The sequence below is a fragment of the Medicago sativa genome, chromosome 4, assembly GCF_051527215.1.
Source record: "Medicago sativa cultivar Bolivia chromosome 4, Bolivia_mono, whole genome shotgun sequence".
NCBI lineage: Eukaryota > Viridiplantae > Streptophyta > Magnoliopsida > Fabales > Fabaceae > Medicago > Medicago sativa.
In genome coordinates this window covers 80371293-80399167 of record NC_140752.1, presented here as the reverse complement: position 1 = coordinate 80399167, position 27875 = coordinate 80371293, and the positions used below count along the sequence as shown (strand labels likewise).

At 33.6% G+C, this 27875-nt stretch overlaps 3 protein-coding genes across 4 annotated transcripts; 1 reads left to right on the top strand and 2 right to left on the bottom strand.

Moving 5' to 3' along the window:
- The first annotated feature begins 447 nt into the window (after positions 1–447).
- Positions 448–10280, top strand: LOC146932452 (uncharacterized). The gene is made up of 7 exons (XM_085708370.1): positions 448–547; positions 691–832; positions 2840–2857; positions 8976–9023; positions 9472–9552; positions 9661–9781; positions 9874–10280. The coding sequence occupies exons 1-7, from the start codon at positions 448–450 to the stop codon at positions 10129–10131; spliced, it is 768 nt and encodes a 255-aa protein (XP_085564496.1). The 3' UTR covers positions 10132–10280.
- A 4264-nt stretch (positions 10281–14544) lies between these two features.
- LOC146932451 (F-box protein At1g61340-like) lies at positions 14545–15896 on the bottom strand. The gene is made up of 3 exons (XM_085704146.1): positions 15456–15896; positions 15274–15348; positions 14545–15103 (listed from the first exon to the last, which is right to left on the bottom strand). Exons 1-3 carry the CDS (start codon positions 15666–15668, stop codon positions 14906–14908), a joined length of 486 nt encoding a protein of 161 aa, XP_085560272.1. The 5' UTR covers positions 15669–15896; the 3' UTR covers positions 14545–14905.
- A 5737-nt stretch (positions 15897–21633) lies between these two features.
- On the bottom strand, positions 21634–27089 carry LOC146932450 (Transducin/WD40 repeat-like superfamily protein). Of its 2 annotated transcripts, none has more exons than XM_085704259.1 (13): positions 26753–27089; positions 26619–26665; positions 25800–25880; positions 25631–25704; positions 25262–25344; positions 24715–24821; positions 24464–24621; positions 24335–24382; positions 24084–24136; positions 23541–23625; positions 23373–23439; positions 22391–22501; positions 21634–22158 (listed from the first exon to the last, which is right to left on the bottom strand). In XM_085704259.1, exons 1-13 carry the CDS (start codon positions 26995–26997, stop codon positions 22049–22051), a joined length of 1269 nt encoding a protein of 422 aa, XP_085560385.1. In that variant the 5' UTR covers positions 26998–27089; the 3' UTR covers positions 21634–22048. The 2 variants fall into 2 exon arrangements, with proteins under 2 accessions (XP_085560385.1, XP_085560386.1); XM_085704260.1 differs by having other exon boundaries at positions 24464–24606.
- Between the last annotated feature and the right edge of the window lie 786 nt (positions 27090–27875).

The window sequence follows — 27875 nt, the reverse complement described above, 5'->3', positions numbered from 1 at the left end:
AAAAAAATTACAATCAAAATAAGTTAATATTTTTATATAGAATTGGAAAGACGGAGTATTAAATTGTGAAAATTATTTTCCTAATTTGTTATATTACTTATTTTGAAATTTATTAGTAATAATATATAAAAAATTATATATCATTAAGTAGGTCAAATATATTTTTTGGTATAATATTATTTTTATAAGTTAATAAATATTTCCATTAATTCAATTTGGTACTGCCAAAAAAGGAAGAATAAATATCAATAAATAAAATGGGAAATAATCATGTGCAAGTTGCTTAGGATGGGTACACCTAGTCTTCGAGAAATAGCACGTTTGAAGAGCATATCACCTTTTAAATTACAAAATTGTCTTTAAACTTATATCATTACCCTTTGCCTTTATATACACAAGGGTACAAAAGCAACTTAAGGAAGAACTAAATCTATCCAGTTGATCACAATGTCAGGAAATATGTGCTCTAATGAAGAGTCTCTCAAAGAGAATGAGGAGACTAAGAAAGTGATAAACAACTTGCAGGAGCAACCCAAATATGAAGTCGGTAAGTGTTTTTTCTTCTTTCTTAATCGTATATCAATAATGTGGTTGTTTTTTGTATTTTCTTATGAATTCCAATGATTTGTTTCATAAACCTTTATTGTTTATTTATATGTATTTATTATCTTGTTAATTTGTTTGGATTAGGATCGGATCAAATGCATTCTTCTAATAATGAAGAAGTAGAAGAAAATGGTGAAAAGGATGATGATGACGACGATGGTGATGATGATGGAGAAGAGGAAGCAGACTATGAAGCTGAAGAACAAGATAAAACTGAAAAGGAAGAGTATGTAACCCGACTCCACATATATTTTCTCATATGCTATATAATTTATTGTTTTATTCTTCTATCATTTATTTCACCCCTTTAAATTTTTATGTGGATTTTAATTACTCCGTCTAATTTTAAATATAAGCAAAAAAATACATATATTTGGCCTAAATTTGGATCAAATACATTGTCATACTTAAGATATAAGGATGTATGTGTATCTTTGTATGTTTCTCTGAGGCAGCTGAGAGTGTCACTATGGTTTTCGCTTGTGTGATCTCATGCTTAATTTTTTTTTTTTGCGTGGTCTTTTGCTTAATTAGATTATAATTAATTACTTCATAGCAAGGTTCAAGGCATCAACATGTATTTTATATGAATTATTTGCAAATCTTTCTCAATATATTCTTATATAGGTGTTTAGTCTGATTTTATCTTGGATTAAATATCATTTGGTCCTTAACACATTTTTTAATTTCAATTTGATCTCATAACTTTAAGATGAGTCAATTTGGTCCTTTAAGGTTTGTTTGTTAATACAAGTAATTAGTCATTTCTTTGAAGAATGAATTAGTATTTTAGTAAAATTACTAAGTTTTGGCTTAATTTTTTTCTTGCACTTATAATACAAAATCATTTTTTAAACTAAGGTAATCAATTTTTTTTGATATTTCTTTTCCAGCTGATAATTAAATCAATTAATTTGATCTTTGTTGAGATAATGTTAAATCTGAATTTTTTTTTTTAACAACTGAATATTTTTTATTAATTCTAGTCTTACAAATAGTCAAGTATGGGATTTGTTTATCAAGTAAAAATTTTATATTTTAGAGGTCTAAGGCAATGTCTTGAAGGCCTTACCCATGAACCAACCCTAATTAAACCTAATCATATATGTATACCATAGATACTCACTTTTAACTCTGCAATTTATTACAATAAAATATACATTTGATTAATTGTTAATCAAATTATTGTTCTTAGATTCCATTCAAAAATAAAATAAATTATTGTGCTTAGATGGCATGTGAAGGAAGTTCTTATTTCTTGAATTGAATTAAGTTGATAGCGACTCCCAATGTTAAGTAGCACAGCTATTTACAAGTTTGAATCAAATCTATAACAATACCTCAACAACCAACATTGCATCAAAAGAACCATGTTTTTTGGTGAGGACACACTTTCTGACTATCATTGTCAGAGAGACTTTTGAGATCAGAACTAAGTCCCTTAAATAACCATCGACTTTCATAGCATTGTTGGTTCATGAGAGAAACATTGGGATCATCATATGGAGTTATGACAAACCACACAAGTCAGTTGGACACCACATCTTAACTCAAAATATTAAGAAATTAGGTTTATGCTTCTTCTCACTTATATGTTGCTCAATATTTACTTTTCCATACAATGTGGAACTTATAACTCACACTTACAGAAATACATGTCTCACACACATATATATTGTGTATGCGTGTAGGCACACACATTATGATTCAAGAAATCCTTTGAAAATGCAATTTTTAGCATCTCCATTTTCATTCTAGGATGATGACTTTATTTTAGTGAATTAAATATATTAAAATGGTCACAATATGTTTTAAGAGTTAATTATATCTTAGTGTCTAGACTATAATTCTACAAGTGATGTGTAGATCCAATGAAATATCTCTTGAGAGTGTAGCTCTTTTCTAAATTCAAAGGTACTTTTATTTTATTTTTGTATGCTTTGTATATGGATTGAGTATGTTTTGTGCTCGGCTATCAAAAACAAATGTAAAAGGGTGGGAATTCAGCAATTAAGTGACCCACCTCTCTGAAGTATTAAGGCATGGTTACTTCAAAATTATTTTTATTTTCATTTCAACAAATAAAAAAAGAAAATATAAATCATATATATATATATATATATATATATATATATATATATCATAATGTTTTGAAACAATTCTAGAATTTTCATAATGTAACGGATCCAACATTCTAACATTTGTGGATTCCTCTATTGGTGTTTATTTTCAGATATGTGAGCATAGATTTGTCAAGTGATAGACGTTTGGCAAGTGCACCAAATACTATCGAAGTAGTAAAAATATCGATCCCACGAGGACTGTTTTTAACTTCTATAATTCAATTTCGTTATATAATTAGGATGTGTAAAGTTTATTTTTAGTTTGCCACTAGGCAGAAGATTTGGTTTGATTTTATGAAATCAAATAAAAGAAATTAGATTTGATTAAGAAAATAAGAGAGAAAGATGAGATCAGATCCGTCGAATCCTCTAAGTTCCCCTAATTGGTCTACTGCACCTATTTGTTATGAACCCTCTTCTAGTTTACGATGATTAACAAAATAGCCCTAATCAATCCCTTGAGTTAGGACTCTCTTCTTAAACTACAGCCCCTAATTCCTTAGGTGGTCTATTAATTCTTGAAGGTTTTACCGAACGTTAACCTATTATCACTAACAAACGATTATCTATTCCTAGACTAACCCTGTTTATTAGAACAATTCAATTAGGTCTAAGTTGAAAGCCATGGTCAGTGGTCATTCATTCTCACGAAATCAAGTTATATGTGATCAAGATATAAAAAGCATTAAGAACAATTGAATTGAATAAACTAGAATTGAATTCATAAACAAAATAGAGTTTCACAGCAACATGTGTCAATTAGGGTTACAAAGATTCATCTCGGATCTAATCTCTAAGAGATTTAGCTACTCATAATCGAGTTTACAAATAGCATAATCAATGAAATAATTAAAACATACATGAATTGGTAAAAGGATGAAGAAATCGCCCTTCTAGCCGTCTCCGATGTCTCAAAATCGCACTTTGCTCTCCAAAATCGTAACCCTTGTTCTTCAGATTGAGTGCAGTATTTATAGAAGTCATGGGCCTGACCCGTCAAAATCGCGCCGCGCCTTGTTAATTGGCGTGCCGCGATTTCCCTCAAACAGGGAGGATGTAATTTTGCTTCAAAAATCGCAGCACGGCTTGAAATTGGCGTGGCGCGATTTCCTTCGAACAGACTTCAAATTTTAAGCTTTTTGCACTCCAGAACAGTATAAATTGCATGAGAACTCTATCAAAATGTCACAATAAGTCCCTAATATTACGTAATGACAGAATGTCATCACAACCCCAAACTTAAACCATTCCTTGTCCTCAAGGAATTTGCTTGCAACAGTGACAAATGACAGTAAAATAACAGTTACCTGACAAAACGATAGTACCCAAAAGTTCATTCTCCTTCTAGCTAAAGATGAGCTAGTTTGACTTGTTCGCATCCACCAATTCACAACTCCTCGCATCAAATTGAAACAGGGTTCTACCAGTCGACATGCAGGTCTACATATTACCATACGCTTGAAAAGTTTCTAAATATCAATCCAAGTCAATATCATTACACACTTTTGAGGTCTTTAGGGTTATAACGGGGCTTAGGTGAAAGGTGGGATATATTTGGATAAGTAGGCTACAAAAAATTTGAGTTAGACATTCCTACGGAAGTTAAAGCACAAAATTCATTCCTTCATTCATTCACCTTGTGGAAATACAATCAATGCAAAGGTACTAGAGAACATTTTTAACATTTAGGGACACTCGAGTTTGAAGTTACTCGGATTTTCAATGTTTTGTCCCTTTTTCATCATTCAATTTCTTTCTTTTTTTTTTTTGATACACCATTTTTGTGTGTATTTTGCATTCATATTTCTTTCATTTTTGTTCTCTTATTCTCTAGTACCCCTACCCCAAACTTAGTTGGTTGCAAATTCCAATAGCAACCCCAAACTTAATCTTTAGCAACATTCTACAATGCCTTAACTCAGAAATTCATTAAGGGACAAGTCCTAAAAGTCTCTAGGCTTGTAATGTAGTTTGTCACCGAACAAAAAGTTCTAATCCTACCGGCTCACAATTGGTTAAGAAAGGATAAATTTAACAAATTAAAACAGGGTAGGCTTCAAAAAGGCTCACAGGACCAAGCACTTTTGCCTCAGTGTGTAATTGACAGAGACCAATCAATAATAGAGAAACAATGCAAGTTCTAGAAATGTAGTCGCATGGAAAACTAATCTAAATATAAGTAAATTGAAAAACAAGATTTGGCAATGAACCTTATGGCTGAGATTTCTGGGAGTATGTGACTACCTAGCAACGCCGTACACTTCGCCTTTGAATCAAGTCACCCCTCCTTTAGAACTTTTGGAACACCGTTTCATCAAACAACTGTTACTAAACTGGAATAGGTCACATGAAACAAAACAAATTCATTAATAATAAACAAGTGCAGGAGCAATTACAATAGGGAAATAAGTTCAATGGACTTCGACATTAAAAAGAAAATAAAAAGAAAATACACCAAAAGAAAAATGACTGAAAAATAAAATACAAAGCAGAAAATGCTAATCCATCAGTAGATCAGCCCATGTCCTGATCATCATCCGAGTGTCCAGCCCCCGGTGTCCTCAATCCTTCAAAGATGCCATCCCCTTGATCTTGCTCGGTGGTATTGAAATCATCAGTGATTTCCCTCCTCATGCGCAGCCCATACTCTTCTTGATGTGTAAAATATTGCTCCATGCGCTCACGGGAGCCTCCAAACCTCTCGTAAGACCCACTAATCGGACCCATATGCAATTGAGCCTCCGCAGCAAACGCAGCTGAGAACCTAGGACGGTTCACCCACAGCTGGTCCGAAGTCTCATTCATCCAATTAGCTTGCACATGCATGAATTCCTCAAGCTTTGGGTGAAGGGGAGCATAACCCCCTTGGCTACTACTCCCTCCTTGCTCCATTTGTTGTTGCCTCGCTGCCTCCCTCTCTCTCTCCTTCATATAGCCCTCATATTTCTTCATAAATCCATCCATTACCGAGTCGGTGATTGGCTTCATATTGCTTGTGTTGAGATCACTATCATAAGCCGGCACCAACTCTTGCTCACACAACCAATTAATTAGACTCCCATGCCCCAATTGTGTGGTGTTTCCGGTTGCTAGATCATGAAGACTATTGGCCAAGAGGCGGCCAATATCTATAGGGTGCTCCTTGATGATGGCATAGGCAGCAAGCACCCTCTTGAGAGGAATTTCAGAAGTGCAAGATGCACTCTCAAGAGTCTGGACCACATAAGACACCCATGCTTTGGGTACCGGCAGCATCTCCGCATAAGTAAGCACCCGGGACTTTTTCCAAGTTGACCCAGGCCTACACATGGTGGTGATGATCTCATCAAAGGTATCCTCCGTAATAGCAAATCTCTCCCTCCTCAATTTTTCAACCCAACACTCCTCCGGTGCTTGAACATTCAGCCATGCGTTGAGAGCATCCGGGCTGAAATCAATGTACTTTCCTCGAACAAAAGATTGAAAGGGTGTATCGGACACCCTTGCATTTGCAAAGAATTCGACGATCACCGTTTTGTTGTTTGCTTCGTCGATCATCTCATTCAACCTCGTCCACCCCCTCCTTCTTAATTCAGATTCAAAGAAAGGATATTTCACTAGCTTTGTGAAATCAAACTTCCTCTCCCCCACAACTTCAAAACTTTTCATGGCTTTGTGGAACTCTTGGGCTTGGTCATTGATAAAATGAATGGCGTTTTTGGGTGGTTCCGATGCGGTACGAGGGCGTTTGGCTTTGCTTATGGATGGCTTGGGGTTGGTGGCTTTCTTTGAGCGGGTGTTTCGTGGATTGGAGGCCATTTGTGGGTAAGGAAGATGGTGAAAAGGAAGTTTTGTGAAGTTTGGGAAAATTATGATGGGTTGTGATGGATTGTGAATGATAATGGTTTGGATTGATGAATTTGTGATTGGATTGTGGTTTGATGATGTTTAGGAAGTGATAAGGTAGATTAAGATGGGAAAAATTCGTGAATGGGAAGTCTAGGGAAATTTTTGGTAGAGAAAAGTAGGAAAAATGGAATGAAATTGATGATGAATAGTGAGGTTTTTATAGGCTGAGGGGAAAAATCGCGCTGCGGCCATATACAGGCGCGGCACGATTTTGTAGAAACAGGGAGTTCTCTCATGCCAAAACTTGTTTTCTTGAAAAATGCCTGAGTCTTATTGAATTTTTGAAAAACTTTTGAAGAGAGAATCATGCAAGACATCAGTACCTTGCATGATTTTCTTGATAGGAGGTACTAGAACAATTTTTCGAAAACTTTCCTGCCTCATATTAAAAAGAAAAGAAAAATATTTTTGTGTTTTTATTTTTGAAAGCAATAAAATCATACCTGAAAATTAAACAGTGGGTTGCCTCCCACCCAGCGCTTTCTTTTACGTCATTGAGCTTGACGCTTCAACCACTGTTAGGGTGGCAAATATGTCAGAAAGAATATATCATCCTTCTTCTTCCTCTTGTTTGGTAGGAATTCCATGAATTTGTAGCAAAGAAGTAGATGCTCCCATGCTCTCACTGTTAAACCTTTAGAGTTTAAGCTCTCCCACCGTAGAGAAGGACGTGCATCCATCTGCACACGAGTGATTTCCTCAACCCCTGTTTGTTCAGACTTCGGGAAAATGTCAGCACTCCTCACTTTTGGATTTTCTTCCACCACAACCTTGTGACACTCAATCTCCATCTGAACCAGCTTCCTCTGAGACTCATGTGCTTTCTCAACAAGATCACCACACTGAACATCAAACTTTTTAAATAAAACTTGATTTGACACCAAGAAATCATCTAAAATATTCTGAAGTTGAGTATTGTAATCGATGTTGATCACCTCTTTCTTCCCTTCACCATCACTACCTGGTTGATTCGCCTCATAATGACCACAACTCGAGATTTTGTTGTCCAAAATTTTGATCTTAAAAGATAGCATATATTTTTCATACTGCAACTTAGCAATCTCTTCTGTGTCATAGAGGAGTAACCTGTCTATCATAGCTGCAAAACTTGGATAAACTTTTCAGTAGCACAGTACAATGAGAAGAAAACAAAGCATAATATTTTTTTTTTATATATATATATATACAAAAACATAAAAGACAGAAATCCTAAATAATAACGTAATTGCCTTGTTGAAATAAATCAACAGTCCCCGGCAGCGGCGCCAAAAACTTGATAGACGTTTGGCAAGTGCACCAAATACTATCGAAGTAGTAAAAATATCGATCCCACGAGGACTGTTTTTAACTTCTATAATTCAATTTCGTTATATAATTAGGATGTGTAAAGTTTATTTTTAGTTTGCCACTAGGCAGAAGATTTGGTTTGATTTTATGAAATCAAATAAAAGAAATTAGATTTGATTAAGAAAATAAGAGAGAAAGATGAGATCAGATCCGTCGAATCCTCTAAGTTCCCCTAATTGGTCTACTGCACCTATTTGTTATGAACCCTCTTCTAGTTTACGATGATTAACAAAATAGCCCTAATCAATCCCTTGAGTTAGGACTCTCTTCTTAAACTACAGCCCCTAATTCCTTAGGTGGTCTATTAATTCTTGAAGGTTTTACCGAACGTTAACCTATTATCACTAACAAACGATTATCTATTCCTAGACTAACCCTGTTTATTAGAACAATTCAATTAGGTCTAAGTTGAAAGCCATGGTCAGTGGTCATTCATTCTCACGAAATCAAGTTATATGTGATCAAGATATAAAAAGCATTAAGAACAATTGAATTGAATAAACTAGAATTGAATTCATAAACAAAATAGAGTTTCACAGCAACATGTGTCAATTAGGGTTACAAAGATTCATCTCGGATCTAATCTCTAAGAGATTTAGCTACTCATAATCGAGTTTACAAATAGCATAATCAATGAAATAATTAAAACATACATGAATTGGTAAAAGGATGAAGAAATCGCCCTTCTAGCCGTCTCCGATGTCTCAAAATCGCACTTTGCTCTCCAAAATCGTAACCCTTGTTCTTCAGATTGAGTGCAGTATTTATAGAAGTCATGGGCCTGACCCGTCAAAATCGCGCCGCGCCTTGTTAATTGGCGTGCCGCGATTTCCCTCAAACAGGGAGGATGTAATTTTGCTTCAAAAATCGCAGCACGGCTTGAAATTGGCGTGGCGCGATTTCCTTCGAACAGACTTCAAATTTTAAGCTTTTTGCACTCCAGAACAGTATAAATTGCATGAGAACTCTATCAAAATGTCACAATAAGTCCCTAATATTACGTAATGACAGAATGTCATCATCAAGCATGCATGAGATTGAGTGCCCTATTTGCTTTGGTATGTAATTTATAATTAATGCTAGATTTCCTTATTTATTACTGCAAATATGGGTAATTTTATGAAAAATTGTTCTAATGAGAAAATGTAACAATATTTGATCAAATGAAATGGTCAAAATGTTGAACAAACCAATTTAATATTAGTTGATGAGAAAATCTACGGTAATATTTAGATTATACATATGAAATAATGTTGGACGTAACTTTGCATAAAGAGTAATACACGTCTTTTAAATGGAAGTTGTGTATCTCATTCACAACTTTTGTTTTAAGTCTAGCTTCATGATATTTATCTTTGAGAAAGAAAATATTTCTAAAAAAATAATTTGTTCAAAGTAAAGATACAATAGGGTATTTGAGAAAGTCTTGGTTGGGCACATGATGGCTGTGTTCCAACTTTTGTTTAATGAAAGTTGTTTTCACTTCAAAAAAAATGTAGTTTGTATAAATCTTTCGTAAAACAAAAACTATACGAGAATGCCTGCATCGTTTCTGCGAAGAGTGCATAGACAAGTGCATGCGCTTTGGGTTTTTCCTTGAACTTCCACCATATTTACTTATCAATATTGCACATATTTTTAGTTTGAATTGTGTTGATTATTTAGTTGTAATATATTTTCTTGTCATCAATTGCAGAAAAAATGAATGTCTTGTTTGTCGCACACATTGTCCTGACCAACTCTCACTGAGAGATGATCCAAATTATGATGCATTGATTGCTTTGCTCTGTCCGGATATTGACAAGTTTCTGAAAGAAGTAAGTTATACACATATATTTCATTTTACATAAACAAAATATTTTATCTTAATGAAAATCTAATCAATAAGGTTATGTTCGGCATGGCATAGGAATTGACTTTACTTAAAGAAGAATTTCCCCAGTTACCTATAGTGGAAAAACCAGAGGAAGTTGTTGATTGTAAGGAAGAAGAAGAGGAAGAATATTTTGTTGAAGAAGATTTTGTTGCCCAAAGATATATATTGGCTTTACCTGCTAATCGGAATTTGCATAATGAAGAACTTGTTGTCGATGATGATAATGATGTTGCTGATGAACTTGTTGTTGAAGAGGATAATAGTGATGATGATAGTAGCAACTCAACATAGTGCCCCAATGATATGAACCTTTAAGGGACACTTTAAACCCAACTTTCAAGAGTTGAAAATTAGTTTTAAGAATATATAATGAGATTTGGGTGCATGGCATGATGCCCATTTGTTTTATTTTATTTGATTTAAATTGTCATAAAATGTGTGGTCAAGACTTTGTATAAATTATGCCAAACACTTAAATTTATTTTATTGTTATGCGTATTTTGATTTTGTTTGGAGCATGAGATACTCATTACATATTGTTGTGTGCAAGTGTGAGTTATATGTCCCACATCGGATAAAAGAGTAAAGGTTGAACACCTTATAAGTAAGAGGACTCATAAACCCATTGCCTTAAGGTTTTGGGTAAGAGTGTGGTGTTTCTCTTGCTTGTGTGGTTGTTCTAACCTTGATGTGGACGGTCCCCAGGCTCCCGTGGACGGTCCCCAGGCTCCCCCCATGTTTATCAACAAAAACACACCAAACAAAGGGGAACTTGGGTTGGGAAGAACACATGTCATTGAGGGGAGCTTGGGGGACCGTCCACATCGAGAGTTTATCAACAAAAACACACCACCAAACAAAGGGGAACTTGGGTTGGGAAGCACATATATGTGTTGGGTCATTGAGGGGAGCTTGGGGGACCGTCCACATCGAGAGTTTATCAACAAAAACACACCAAACAAAGGGGAACTTGGGTTGGGAAGCACATATATGTGTTGGGTCATTGAGGGGAGCTTGAGGGACCGTCCACATCGAGAGTAGAACAACCGTTGGGTCATTGAGGGGAGCTTGGGGGACCGTCCACATCGAGAGTAGAACAACCGTTGGGTCATTGAGGGGAGCTTGTGGGACTGTCCACATCGAGAGTTTATCAACAAAAACACACCAAACAAAGGGGAACTTGGGTTGGGAAGCACATATATGTTGGGTCATTGAGGGGAGCTTGGGGGATCGTCCACATCGAGAGCAGAACAACCACGGGGGACCGTCCACATCGAGGCTAGAACAACCACACAAGCAAGAGAAACGCCACACTCTTACCCAACTGTTGGATATAATGTGGACGGTCCCCCAAGCTCCCCTCAATGACCCAACACATATATGTGCTTCCCAACCCAAGTTCCCCTTTGTTTGGTGTGTTTTTGTTGATAAACTCTCGATGTGGACGGTCCCCCAAGCTCCCCTCAATGACCCAACACATATATGTGTGGACGGTCCCCCAAGCTCCCCTCAATGACCCAACACATATATGTGCTTCCCAACCCAAGTTCCCCTTTGTTTGGTGTGTTTTTGTTGATAAACTCTCGATGTGGACGGTCCCCCAAGCTCCCCTCAATGACCCAACACATATATGTGCTTCCCAACCCAAGTTCCCCTTTGTTTGGTGTGTTTTTGTTGATAACCTTGATGTGGACGGTCCCCAGGCTCCCCCCATGATCCAACGGTTGGGTAAGAGTGTGGCGTTTCTCTTGCTTGTGTGGTTGTTCTAGCCTCGATGTGGACGGTCCCCCAAGCTCCCCTCAATGACCCAACACATATGTGCTTCCCAACCCAAGTTCCCCTTTGTTTGGTGTGTTTTTGTTGAATTGCTTGTGTGGTTGTTCTAGCCTCGATGTGGACGGTCCCCCGAGGTTGTTCTACCCTCGATGTGGACGGTCCCCCAAGCTCCCCTCAATGACCCAACACATATATGTGCTTCCCAACCCAAGTTCCCCTTTGTTTGGTGTGTTTTTGTTGATAACCTTGATGTGGACGGTCCCCAGGCTCCCCCCATGATCCAACAGTTGGGTAAGAGTGTGGCGTTTCTCTTGCTTGTGTGGTTGTTCTAGCCTCGATGTGGACGGTCCCCCAAGCTCCCCTCAATGACCCAACACATATGTGCTTCCCAACCCAAGTTCCCCTTGTTTGGTGTGTTTTTGTTGAAATAAAAAGTGAATTTCATGCTTAAAGATGGATACCAAGAAAGCTTGTAAGGAAGGAAGACAAAAATTAAACAATTTTTGCTTGGAAAACCTATACTAATGTTTAAGAAGTGCAGGTTGCAGACCATGATTTAAAAGATTATGCATTGGTGGGATTAAATCATCAAATAAGGTATGGAAAGTCATTCATTGAAACTTAGGAGAAGATGAAAATAATAATGAGAAAGTGATTTGCACATTCTTATCTTCTTTGAGAACTCCACAAAAAGAATGTGGAAATGGTAGAAAGGAAAATTTAAAAGAAAGTGATAAGAAAGAGGAATCAAATGAAAAAAATAGAACGAGGAATTGAGAGAAAAAGAAAGTGAAAAGAATGAAGAATCAAAAGAAAAATTAAAGGATGGTAAGAATTTAAGAAAGAGAGAGGAAAAGCGAGAGAAAAGAAAAAAGAATATCATAAAAGAGGGAGGGAGAGAGATGAATCATGCATCTTATGATATAAAAGAGTTGAGATGGTATCGGAAGTTATCTAATAAATTTTAACTATATGTGAGGTTTAAAATAAATTTTAATATATGAACATTTTCAATCTGTATGTATAAGAGGCTGTTTTGTTTATAAAATCTAATGAAAAATTATTTTTTGTGGGAGGTCTAAAGCAAAGGTCTTAATAGTCTTACTCTTAGATTGACCTTAGATGGTACGTCATAATATGATGAGCTTCACCCTGTTATAAATTAGTAGTAAAAAACATTAGCTTAATGCCTGCTTTTTTATATATGTTTTTTCCTTTTATTATGAAGTTCTTTTGTGTGTTATTCTTAATATGTATGTTATTCATAATATAAATAAGACTTTGGCCTTTAAGTTGTGATAGTGATCATGTTGTATGTCGGATAACAGCGACCTTTTTAGCTACACAGGGCAGAAAGTACCACTCATAAAGAGAATGTGAATATTCTAAATAAATTAACTACTACTAGTATCTTCCAAATCCATTTTTCTTTGAATCTAGATTTGATGTCTAGTTGTCTACTACCTTTAGAAGTTTAGTGATTGATTAAGTTTGTACATCTAGATAGATATACTTGGGATAATCATAATGAGCCAAATGACACATGGCAACTGGCAAGTAATATGATTACCAAAATTTTAGGTAAGTATTTAGTTAGCTGAAATTATTTCATTTGTTCCATTATTCTTTTGTTGAAGTTATACATCATGGTTTCCTTGGGTGGTATCAGCGTATTCCCTAATTAATAGAAACTAATTGTCCATATAGAATAGCTATAGGTTGACATGTAAAAGGAATGAATTAAAGTAAGGGAGAAAAAACATGAAGATTCATATTTTATAATCAATAATCATAAATCAGGTAATTACTCATGATCAAGAAGTATTATTATTTGTGAATGTGCACTAAAATTTTGAAAAGTTCTTTAGTTGGAAACATGATTATTAGTATACCCACAATAGTGTTTGTACCTTTTTTTTTTTTTTTTTTAAGGAATAGTCTTTGTACTTTGTAAAGCAACAGCACTATTGATGTTCTTATGTTAAGTAGATGATATATTATCAAATATCCTATAGAATTGTGGCAGTACCAATTTCAAGCTAGTTTCAATGGACAGAAGCAAAGTTTTGAGTCTATATAAGCTGGTTTCAACTCAGTTTATGCATTGAAAACAATGTTGTCTGAAAGACTGAAAATCACCGTTGACATCAAATATCTTAAACTAATTTCCATGTCTTGTCAAGCGGTCAATTAATAATAAATTGGTTAATTTCAGCCTATAAAAATGGGTGTCATTCTGGTTTCATGGTTGTCAAAAACCAAGGCAATAAAAAGTTCCGAAGACATAGATTGAACCAATTATTGTTACACATTTATGCAATATGAATTTTGAATTCATGGTTCCATTTGTTTTGTAGCATCAATTGATGAAAACTACATGATAAAAATAGTGTGTAGTCTTCAAATGGGATGAAATGGAAAGCATCTAGAGGGGAAAAGAAAACTGGTATCTTCAGCTTTGTTCTTAGAAGATAATTATCCTTTGAAGAAAGCTTATATTTATGACAAAGTTAGACAACACATGAATTAACCATGCATAAATTTGAGTTTTCCAATGGCCCGTATATATGGCTAAAGAATAATACTAGTATATAGATTTGTATTAACCTCCAGTACTAAACTAAAAATAACTTTACAGTCTTCAAGTCAAAAGATGTTCATTCAAACTAAGTCAAGTATCACAATCTAAGTTTCCATCGAATTTCTGTGGACCATGATTGATGATGATGTATCAGATTGTTTATTTCCACTGTGGGGCACTATAGGCATTAGCTACCAATGACAATTTAACAAATCAAAAATAGAAAAAGTTCACCAGAGTTATGAACATTCTGTGTATATTTCAAGGACCACCACCAAAGGAAAATGAATCTAATACAAAGATTTGAAATGAAAGAAAACATAACAATAATAACATCAAGGAACAAATTTAATCATAAAAGGTGAAACATTAATCATCATTTTATTATAGAAGCATAAAGAGAGTATGCAATTTCTATCTGTACATACTCAAATTTATCAAGACTAGAAGGGCCTATGATATCCCTCCAAACAAAATCACTAGACTCTCTGTCCCATTCTATCTGCCTATAGATGTACAGGAAAGATTACAACCAAGCAAAATCAATCTTCAACGAATGATTTGAAGATCTTGATCCTCTAAAAAGCCCTTCTAATGTATAGTTCAATATACAAGAATAACAGGAGTAATCTATTTACTCAACAAGAGAAATAACACCAACTATTCCACCATGAATTGCTGCTTCTCCACCTTGATTTTTTGCTCAAATTAACCAAACAATGAAACTGAGATACCAGCAAGTTTCTTAGCACTCAACCTTGTCTTCGATTTCTTCGACATCATCGGTGCATTTGGAGCTTCAATTTCATCATCAAACCCATTTTCAATATCAAATGGTGATCTAACAGCAACACTGCTTTTCTTTGGAGTACTGAACTCAAAATGCATCTGCTTAGCAATTTCACCCTGCAAAATCAAAGCCCCCAAAAATAGTTACAAAACTAGCACAATCAAATCAATTGAAAAAAAAAAAAAACACAAATTGAATCAAAAATGGAAAGGGGAAAAAAACACAAATTGAATCAAAAATGATTTTTTTATTAAATTGATTTATATTTATATATAAAATCACTTACTGCTTCTTTAATCGTTGTAGAGACACTAAAAAGATGTTCCAAATCATCATGATCAACACCACACAAAACCCTAACCTGCAAAAAAATTAAATAAAAAAATTTAAAAAAATTCAGCAAAATTAAATGGAGAATCTGAAATGAAAAATGGTGAATTAAACTGTAAAATTGATTGCAAAACTTACAAGGAGATCTTGAGGAAGGGCTTCAAGGCGAGATTTTTCAGAAATGGAATTGAATCTTCCACTGCACATTCTCTTCAATGGAACCGTTACAGGATTGGATTCAGAAGGTTCATCGTTGTTTGAAACAACAACCCTTTTTCTTCCAAGAGCACGACCATAACTATAAGTATCAAACCCTAGCGTCATATCTGAAACCGTTCTTCTTAACATCATCGACGCAATTGAAATGAAAGCTTTATAGTTTAATTAACTTATTTATTAAATAAACAGAGATTATGAAAATAATGAAAAGATTAAACAGAGATTAGATTATGATGGGAAAATTGGAGACAGAAAAACAGGGAAGAAGGAGATCGGAAAATGAACCTAAGAATGGTTACTATTTGTGATTGAAGGCGATAGTTAAATGAGAGGATTTAAAATAAGACTCGATATTTGATTGAGGCTCGAATGGGGGGAATCTGAGGTCATTTATATAGAAATGGAAAACCCACTCAATTAAGTTTTGAAATTTTGATTTAATTTTTTTAAGTTTTTAACTCCCTCTACTTTAAAATCAATGAAATTTTAATTTCAAAAGTTTAATGAAAAAAGTCCCTCCACTTTAAAATCAATGAAATTTTAATTTCAAAAGTTTAAGGACTAAAATCCCTGCACATTAAAATCAATGAAATTTTAAATTGAAAAGTTTAAGGATTAAAATCCCTTCACTTTAAAATCAATAAAACTTTTTTAAAAAAGCCTACAAGGATGAAAATAATAATACTACATAATATATATTCATAACTTTTTCAAGTTAAATAAAATATCTTTTTGGCTCATTATGTTCAACAAAATTATCAGATTATTAATCCTTTAAATTTTTTAAGTTTTAAATAGGTCATTTAAGTTGTTAATTTAAATGAGTTAACTTTTTTTTTTGTACAAAATTTATTTTTCTTTATTTACAAGGTAAAATTAGAATATTAAATTATAAGTTAATCAAATAAATAGACCTTATAAATATTCAGAATTTCATTTAATCCGTAAAAAAATTACACTTTTTAGTACTTACAACTTTTTTTTGTACCATTTTTAAGAATAACGTAATGTTGATGAAATTTTTTACAAAAATTAAAAAATATAATTTTTTTGTATAAACTAAAAACAAAATTCTAAATAAATGAGGTTAAGTTTAGGGAAAGGAGTTAGACATTTACAACGTGTCAAATCGAGATTTAAATCATGGTTGAAAGAATATTTGGTGCTCCAACGCAGACGTGTTGAATAGAATTATCATAGAAATGTATGGTAAAAAACATTAAATTCCTATTTTATGACTCAGGAAAAAATTGATTATGAATTTTTCGGATTTTATGAAAATTGAATGCGTTATTAAACGAGCATTAGAAAATAACATGTTCAACTATGGTTAGTAATGAGAATTAAAATTTTAATTAAGTGAAAAAAGTTGTAGAAAGTGGAGACAGCACAAAACCGCGTGAGGAATGACGAAATTACGGGAACCTTCCAAACAAAAATCATACTCCAAAATGGCGGTTAAAATTGGGAGTGGAGAGAGAATCAAAAAACTAGCCGTTACAAGGGGACACGTGGCAGTATGGGAGAAGATGAATATGCAAGTGGATGGTGACGTGGAGCTTGGTCGGCAATGTCGGTTACTTCTGGAACACGTTCTGTGTATGTAGACGTGTGCGTATCGTGGACTGTTGCTGCATTAGATCACAACAAAGGAATCCCTATGTTGGTTACTTTCATTTTTGTGTCTTGGCTGCTAATGAATTTTTTTGGCACTCTTTTAAATTTTAATTAAAAAATTATTTATTAACAAAATTTAATATTTTAATTTACAAGTACCTACATTTTAATCTTAAAGCACTTATGTATGACCAAAATAATTTAAAAGACTAATATGTTACAAATCTCAAATTTAAAGAACTCTGGTGTAATTTAACCTTTTATTTTTATTTTGACAGATGACGAAATGACATTAGCTATGGTTAAAAACTTACACACGTAAATGAAAACTCGGCTTAACAATTTTGATATTCTATCAGTTAAGTTAAAATTTGTGATGAACACATTTAAAAAAAAATAGAGTAATATTAACAACACTTTCTTTTAAAGATTCTCTTTAATACTCACTTTATTATTGGTTTAAATCACTATGGGTCTACATTTTGAAAATTAAACATATACAATGATTTCATCCAATAAAAGAATAAGTGTTATATAATATATTGAAAAGTTAGTATTGTTAGCATTTCTTTTAATAATATTAGAAAGTGGTCATAAAACATTGGTTAGCATTTTCTTTTATTTTTTATGATAAATCTATGTTATATTTCTTTGAAAGCCAAAGGTTTGACAAAACTACTGTTGGTTTACTTGGTTGGGGCAAAAACGTGTGGGATGACTTCATTGACGGTGGAAGGTGGGCCAAGAAATACGGAAGTGGGGCCCACAAGTCTTCGTGGTTTGACGGAGATTTCCAAGTAGGCGGCTGACGGCTGTCCTGTTTTCTGTTGGTTTTGCACTAATACAGTGTGAGGGTATTTTTGTTTTCTAAATTAATGCTATTTGAATCCTGCGAAGAAACAAACAAGCAGGTTCCTTTTCGCCAAGCAAATTAAATGTGGAATTGATGTTGACAATATGCAAAGGATTTGGTCAAATTTTGTATGCCGGATTCACTTGACATGCACACTCAACAAAATAAATGTAATTACATAGAATAAGTATAGTTTCTTAATAAAGAAAGACATGCCGTTCTAGTACTCTGATGGCCACTAAACTTGGGGATGATATAGCAAGACAATCAAACAATGTTTTACGTCTCAATTTTTGTTGCTCTTAATTGCTACACATTCTCACTAATTGTGCCTAACGATTATTACGCATTCATCATTGTAACTAAGTTTGCTCTTATTTGCACAATGAATTTGTTGGGCTACCATGTACTAATAACTAAGTTTGCACCAACGTTTAACAATATTAATCTTTTGACTTAATTGCATCCCTCTCTTTCTCCTATTTTAAAATTGAACAATATTAATCTTTTGACTTAATTTGTTGTGCCTATTTTAAATGTGATATGATATGTTTTAAATGAAGTTTTTAAACGAATTTTGTTGCAATTTTATCAATGTTGATCTTTTTACATCTTCAGATCATATTCTACAATATTTAAAATTTATCACATCACATTTTTATAGTTCAAAAATATGATGGAGGGACACCGGACATTGCATAACTTTTGCAGGGGTCGGGGTTTGAACCATGGACACCCCACTTCTCCATATTTAAATGTGTGAGCTCTGATCATTAGGCTACTAGACCCAAAAAATGATGGAGGGACCAAAACTGTCGAATTTTAAAATAGGGGGACCATTTCTACAAAATGGTAAAAATAGGAAAACCAAAACTGCAATTAAGGCTAATCTATTTTTTAGAATCCGAAGGACATATAGTGTAGTTTCTTCCTTTTCAAATGAATTTTCCGTACGTAAAATTGATGAATTGAACCGTGACCACTTGCTTATCAATTTTTTATATCATTTAAACTAATTTAATGTTGGTCTATTTGCACGATAAATAGTGCTCTCTTTGTGGAGTATTTTTAAATTTTTGTGTTTACAAAACAAAGGAAAAAAAAAACATTTTTATTTACTTGTCATGTTCAAAGTTTGAAGAACATTAACTATTGTTTTTGTCAATACCATCCTTAAATGTTTATTTTCAGAGAGAAAAATAAATTGTAAGAGATAATGAATGACTATAATTGAAGAGAACGGTTGCAATAGGTGTTGTTCAGTTGATGACAATTGTTATATTTCTTGTATCAATAACAATCTGTCATGAATCAGTGATAAGAATGTCTCTACTCGTCCATCAATATCAATCTGTCATGAATCAGTGATAAGAATGTCTCTACTCGTCCACACGAGTGATAAGAATGTCTCTACTCGTCCACATGAATATACCTTCTCGAGTGATCAATGTTAGCAGAGTCAATCAAAGCTTCAGATAAACTATGGTTTCTTTTCGGTTAGGGTTTTTGAAAAATGACATGATATTCAACATCATGCGAGTTTTATTTATAGACTCGTTTATGCGCACCTCTTACATATTTTTAAATAAAATATATATCTTGAAACAACTTCAAAACCATTTATTTGATTTTATTTAATAGATTCTTTTTGAAACAATTTCAAAATCATATATTTGCTTTTATTTGAATCCAAAATATATCAAGAAGCCTAAATGATATTTCTCATGTTATGCAGAAGGGGCAAATCAATTTTAGGTCACTCATGTCCTTAGCATGATTTGTCAAGTATTTATTAACCTACTTTATAGTTACCATGTTACAGACAACATTTAAATAACGATAAAACACATAAGTCCACATATATGAATCATAGTGGTTTAAGGTCGAGTGTTATACATCATTATCATTACGAGAATAACTTATAATATCTTTAGAACATGTTATGTACCATTCTTATGGTGTGTGAATCTAGTATAAATTTTACTCATAATATTTATACACAAGTATAGACTTGATATCTCATATCCATTGACATGTGAGATGTGGTCATCAATCTACATACAAAATAATCTGTCCATTTTATTCTTACGTATAGACTTGATATCTTATATCCACGTGACAATACCAACTGCCTAAATAAGGAATCTCTCTACTATGAAAATTTACACAATACATTCTCCGAAAACCATCACCCCTGCTAGTGGTTTGGTCTGGAATCCTTTGTTGGGGGTACCCTTCAGAGTCATGCTTGAAAGGATAACCCATAGGTGTTGGGGCAGTTACATATTGAGGTGTAGAATAGGCCTCACCAGGTGGTGGATATGATACTGATGGGGCTTGTTGCTGATTGTTGTTTAATTGACTCATGATATTGAACTGATGATGAAGTTACTATTATCGAAGAGGTGAACGATCAAAGAGTATATATGATGAAATTGGAAGATATGTAATTGTAAACTGTAAAGTAAAGAAGGAAAAATGTGTATATATAGGTTTCATTTGGTGGAGGGTTACTTAACGCGAATAGAAAACTCGATTGACGTGTTGGATAGTCGCGTAACGTATGTAACACGAAATATTTAAAGAAAGTATAAGACGGTCTTTACATTTGAGCTTCATCAATAAGATCGATAATTCCTTAAAAAAAAAAAAAAAGATCGATAATTATTAGTAATATAAAATATGACAAAAAAAAAACATGTAGAGTATGAGTACATAATTATATCTTTTAAAAGTTAATATCTACAATAAATATTAAAAGTTAACTGACACTAATAAGAAAGATTTGCTAATACGATATAACTTTCTTAAATTCTAATATTTGTTGAAGAATGCCTTCTAAAAAAAATATTTGTTGAAGAATATTTTTGAAATGATAGCCAAGAGCACTTAGATGAGATAACACGAGTCTCTTCTACCTTTATTAATGTCCTTGATTCAAATCCAGTCTTAGAGATTAGTTTTTGCGGTACGTGCAAAGTTCACCTCTTTACACACAAATCTAGTCTTAGAGATTAGTTTTTGCGGTACGTGCAAAGTTCACCTCTTTACACACAAAAAAAAAAAAATTTGAATTTATATCATAAAATAAAATAAAAATTAAGTACTTTTATTTTCGATCATCAAAACTACATTTTTTTTGCATATATTTGAGACTTGAGAAAGTACCCTTGTGTTGTAAGAAGAAAATTGTTCACAATCTAAAGGCAGTAACGAATTCATTTATGATCAAGTAATCATTCTCCAATTGCTAAGGTGGAGAAGTGCCTTATGTGATCAGATGGATTCACAACCATTTTAACCATTTAAAATTGATGACAATCGACATCATTATCTTTAGGTGCAAGTTTATAGTCTTCAACGTTCATATGGTTGAGATAGACACTTGGATTCTTATTTTCTCTATACATTTGACACTTGCTCCTTGTTGATTTAACAAAATAATAAAAATAAACCTCTATCACCGGCAACCTCATGGTCAAAAAAAAAAACTCATTTGGCGATAAGGGAAAAATAGATCAAACTGTATGTCAAAAACTTTCTCAGGATAAAGTTTCAAATTCCCTGCCATGTTTTTCCCTATAGCCATGTCCATCAGTGCTCTTTGCTGTATTAAATAATAGAGAATTTTACTCCTCAAGTGAGGATCAAAACTTAGATTTGGATCATTTATACAATTATGTCATATAGCTGTTTGATCAAAATCGAACTATACAAGTTTAAGCTTGGTATTTTATATTAAAAAAATCAAAATTAGAATGTTTTCTGCACTGTCTGATCTTGATCAACAACCACCAACTGACTACATGAATGCACATAATGTTGATTGCATGCATTCCAACAAAATGACAAGCTTAACTTCACAGTCCTCTCTCTACGTAGTTAGCAATTTACAAGTATAAATTATACATTCAAAACTTAGATCAGCTAATTGTCAAACAATGAACAATTAGGAAATGACCCGTTTTGATCATTGCCTACATTTAAAAATCATTGTTTTGCCGGGACTCGTACAAGGTGACCGCAAAAACATTAAGGAGTTTTAGTCAAAGGATCCACTTCCAGACTGATTATTGAAACTGTCATCGTCTTTGAAGTCCTCCATCTTTGAATCATAACAGAAACTCCAAACTGAGACACAATTTTCACGACCTACATTAAACACAACCAGTTTTATCAATAAATTCTAGTAAAACATGTCCTACAAATACCACAGCATATAATGCTTTTCAGAACTTCCTGAAATCTATATGTTGTTTAAAGATAACATGAAATTAGGTTACGGCTGTTAAACCAGTGTGATATCATGCTAATGTTGAACATAAACACTAAAACTGCAGAAAACCCCCCAAAAAAGAAATACATATGTTTCAAGATCAAATACCACTCAAACACAAATCTCCATCGTTCTCATCTGGTATTACAAATCTACGATTGCCTGAGGATGACACAGCATGGGGCAGAAATGGATGGAAAGAGAAGCTGTTAACCGTATCTGAACAACAAACAGAACAAAAGAAAGCCAGTTATAGTTACGAAATTGGAAAATATGTACACAAAATCTACAATCAATAACTCATTATAGAATATGGGAAAAATTAGTTTCAAAAGGAGAGAAACTTCATGAGAAAAAGGTCTCACACTACCCTCTTTCAATGTCTGTCCAATATGTAAAAGAGTAAATAGTAAATAAAGATAAATGTGCCCAAATCTTGCCTCTTTACATTAGGTGAGACTTACGTTTAGCAGATGATCTAAAATATAGAGGAAGAGGGAAAATGATGTAGGATGCACATTCGCAAATAACAGGAAACGGTCCATAGAATTAGCATAAATGGGCTAAGCACAGAACATCAGATTGTGCACAAGTACTGTGTCCGTGACCATCTCATTTAACAGAAAATTCATTTTACTGCCATAAGGTTGGCCAGTTTGATGCATGTATCACTACAATGTTCGTAACACAAGCATATTAAGTTAGAAAACTGGAATTCGGAATGTGAACTAGAGTAGAGGCATGCTGAAGACTGTCAAACTGAGGAGATTATCAAAATGGTGGAACAAGCTAAGTTGAAAGAAACCCAAATGGATAGGCAATTGAGATGGATTTACAGATATGAGTGCAGCACTATGAAAATTTAGATAGTTTGACTTGAGCAGTAGTGGAAGAATGGAAAATGGAGTAAAAATAAGTATTAAGGAAATATACATAGAATAAATATATTGGAGATGTTCTAAATGAAACAGAATACTTTAAGAAACTAATATAGATCAGATAAGGGTGACATTCAAAATATTTCATATTAAAGCCAAGATTGAGATAAAATATAACCACAGGCATTGCAAAGAGTGAAGAACTTCAGTACCTTGTGCAGCCTCGAAACTTGACACCCACTGCCCAGTTTGAAGATCGTATATATGCACTGAACCATCCTGAAACCAAAATTGCAAACACAACGGTTTAGAAACATAAAATGAATATTGATTGAGCATCATTGGCATTGCTAGACAATAAAAATTAAGGAAAGAGATACCTGGCCGCCTGTACCAAGATGCTGCCCAGAAGGGTCAATATCAAACAGTATTCGCTGATTGGTGTTTTCCGCAGATCTGTACAACCTAATAACAACGCACACACATGCAATCAACGCAGCTAACTTATGGAATAAAGAGTATATACCTTGCAGAAATATATAACTCAAGTGAATTAACATAGTTGGAGCCAGTAAGGTTTCATAACAATAGAATTATTGTACAAAACCATATCATAGCAAACATCAACTTAAACTTGCAAAAACATGGATCTTTAGAATGACTTTGACACGCACATCAGCAGTCAGTGATTAATATGGGAATTGAGCTTTACATCCATATACTCTACTAAGTAGTGGCTACCGTAAGGGAACCCAATCCTTTATTTTCATGGCATTACTGTAGAGTAGGTAGTACTTTTGTCTTTATCTTGAAATATAATTTTGAGTTAGTTTTGTATATTAAAGAAGACTTCATACTTTACTTAGATTCACATAAAAAATTTAGACAAAAAACCAGAGTCAAATGAGGCGAGAGAATGGTACTTGTAGACACAATCAACAGCTTTGCGCACATCCCAGCACAGTATATAAGGGTCCTATAAGAAATTTGAATGATAGAGATTGTTTAAAATCATATATGATGCAAAACTCTGTTACAATACAACCATGAAAAATAGAAGGGGAACATCAAAGATATTAATATTATGGTTGAACTTGAAGTAAACAATAATAAGAGTGTGATGTATAGAGCTGTCTGTATTCTAGATCAAGAAAAGGAAATGTGAAAGTTTTACCTTCCGACCTCCGGTATATAAATAATTACCATCTCTGGAAAACTGGACCTGAAGAAGGGAAAATTTTAGTCTGTGCTAGGTTTTATAATGAGAATCAATCTTGTACAAATAACAAGTAACCAGACTTACATGTGTAACTCCGCCTTCTTGACCATGCAAAACATACAAAAGCTCCATGTTATCTTCCGTATAAATAGCAGTAGTTTGGCTATAAGAACCCAAAGCTAGCATCCCAGTATGAGATGGAGAAAAAGCCAATGCAGATATAATACCTGCATTAATATAGACTGAATTATTTGAGTCTGTTTGTGTTACAGAATTTTCTGCCATTTTTTTATAGCCATTATAATAACAATTTAGTAGACCTATCAGAAAACTACCTGTTTGGCCTTCTTTTTTATCTTTTACTGTTGAATGCAATTTAAAATCTCTACCAGGGCGATGTAAATCAAACATCCTAATACATTTGTTGTATCCGGCAAATATCCTGCAAGAAAATGCAAGATCTTAAGGTTCTTCATCAACTGTTAGCGACTTTCGCAATTTAAGTTGATACAGTCATCAATCCAATCAAAGTAAACCAAAAATAATACCACATTATGAAAAACAAGAATCAGATATCAACTCGGACAATCACAGACAGGAATCTCAAGGTTGTCCTTTGACATATCTTCCAAAACCTTAACAATGTCAGCTAACCAAAGAAATGTCTATTTACTTGCCAATAGCAGTTTGAACACAACAGCTCGAGGGATGATAGTATATTCAACTATTTAGGTGTTCAAAAGAAATTTTATGAATGCTTGAAGGAGGAAACACTTGGGATTTGTGAGCATGAAGGAAATGTTATCAAAGAAATACTGCACTATGTAATATGTATATAGAATATGCCAACTTCTGGTCCGTGAAAAGAAACAAGTTGCTTACTTTGTTCCAGAAGGATTAAAAGCAACAGAAAAAGCAGCAGTAATTTCATCCATAGCATCATATGCCCGATATGTGCAGCGTAACTGCAAGTTTCATCGTAATTCAAAGGTCAGAAAACACTAGCAATACTGAAACCAAAATGTGACTACAAAGCTGCTAATAATAACATCAGTACTCCACCAGATATAAATCTAACACCTCAAAATGATACTCCTACTTTCATTTTTGGGATAGAAAATATTGAATTTCAGACTTTAACGCTTTTTAAAATCTTTCCAGGCAATACTGATATTGATTATTTGGAATTTCCAGTTATCGATAAGTCAAATAATTTAAGCACATAACCGGAAAGGCATAATAAAGAAATACCTGGCCTGATGTAGCATCCCATAGATGTATGGGATGGTCGCGAGTAGTAGTCGCAAAAACATTGGTCACCGGATCTGAAACATTCATCAAAGAATACAATACAATAAGCCTCTCTCCTCCATCAAACAAAGAAAAAGATACAAATACTATTGTGGGATAAAAGAAAGACCTGAGGCAGACATGTAAGGATACCAACAGAAATCATGTATAGACTCTCCTTCACTCATGACTAAACTTGCAGCATAAGAATCTGCAGCCAATTAACAACAACAATAATAAAAATAGGAACTAATAATGCAAGCAAATGCAATCACTCGAATGTAAAGACTTAGGGCCTGTATGGATTTGCTAATTTGAGCTTATCTACTGACATAAATACTCTTGATACTCATTGGAAGAGCTTATGGAAACAGCTTATGCATAAATAGTTGAACACCGCTTATGAAAACAACTCATAAATTATATGGAAACGGCTTAACTTTAATTTATCTTTTGTTATAGAAATAGCTTATAATAAGCACTTATGACTTGTAAGATAAACATTTAAGTTATAAGCACTTAATTAAGATGTTTTTCAAACAGTACCCTATTCACAGCAAGCCAACGCAATAATGCAAGCTAGCACAATTACTTGAGTTAATTAAATTTAGATCTAATGACATAAGCACCTGTTAGACTATTTGGAAGAACTTATGAATAAAGTTTAAGAAAAGTCAATAAGCTATTTTCAGCTTATTTCCATAAGCTCTCTAAGATAGCTTTTGAAAATAGTTTATAGCTTATATGAAAACAGTTTTGCATTATTTTATTTTTGTTAGAGAAATAGCTTATACATAAGCACTGATCAGGATAAGCATGCAAATTAAGTTGTTTATCCAAACAGAGCCCTAAGCACTTATGACTTATATGATAATCATTTATGATGTAAGCACTTAATTAAAATGCTTATTCAAACAGTGTCTTATTTGCGGTGAGAAAGGGAACTTGCCTTGGTCGTCAGAAGTATTAAGAGGAATGTCACTATCAGCGCCCGGTCTGAAGATCGCAAAGCAAAGTGAATTAATTGAATGTTACATGGAATAGTTAAAATTAAAAGATAGATGGTGAAGAAGGTATACATACAGAGTGAAGAGGCGGAGAGTGTTATCGTCGGAAGAGGTGAGGAAAGAGGAGCCATCGGGTGACCATTTAACAGCTTTGAGGAAATTGTTAGGGTTAGTGGGAGAAGTGAACTGTTGATGGAAATGGTAGGTTCTGTGAGGAGAGACATCGAAACGAAGCACGGGCCAGGAATACTCTTCCACTTCGTTGGGGATAGATGCGTCGGGTTGGGATTCAACTAACTCTTCTACTTCTTCTTCTCCCATTGTTATTACTGATGATGCTCCTCCTCCTCCTCCTCCTCCAACTCGCAATGTTGCAGCTGGAAACTGGACTTCAACTGTAAGCGCCAAAACTCAGTGTTCCTCTCTCAGCTGGAAAATCGACTTCTCTGACCATTTTAAATAAATCTCATAGGACTTTTTATTCAATTGATAAAAAGTGTGAAATAAATAAGTTTTTCGTTTGATTTTAATCTTTACAAATAAAAATGAATGTTTTCATCTTAAAAAAAAAATAAAATTGTTTCACTTTTGGTTCTTATAGAACATAATTTTAACATTTTTTTGACATTTCTTAAACATATATAATTATATAGTAATACGCATACATGAGTTGAACATAAGTTGAAGACATTTTAAATATAAAATTCGCTATATTTTGAACTATCGTGTGAGTACATTTATTCGTTTTAGGAGGCGAATAGCAAATAAAATGTCCAATCATTACTAATGAATTCATATTGCTAATTATATTCATTTTGCACATTACGATTGATTGCAACTCTTTTAGATTGACAATGCATACCATTACTCAGGGGATTAATCAATGAAGTGTGTGTGGAGTATGATTGATTTACAGAATTTATTTTATCATTGTTAAAAAAACAATTATAATAATTTCATGAAATAAAAATACTCAAGATGTATCAATTTAGGTGTGCAAATAACATTATTTAATCAATAACTTCATGTCATATTCGGTCCAAAAAAATCATGTCATATTAAAGAAACAAAATTCTGCTAAAAACAGATGAAAATCATAAAGTTTAATATGAAAACCAAAACGACAGAATAATGAAGGATTTGGATTCTATAACATAACATTACCATTTTATGATAGAAAGGGTCCGAATTGCCAGCAG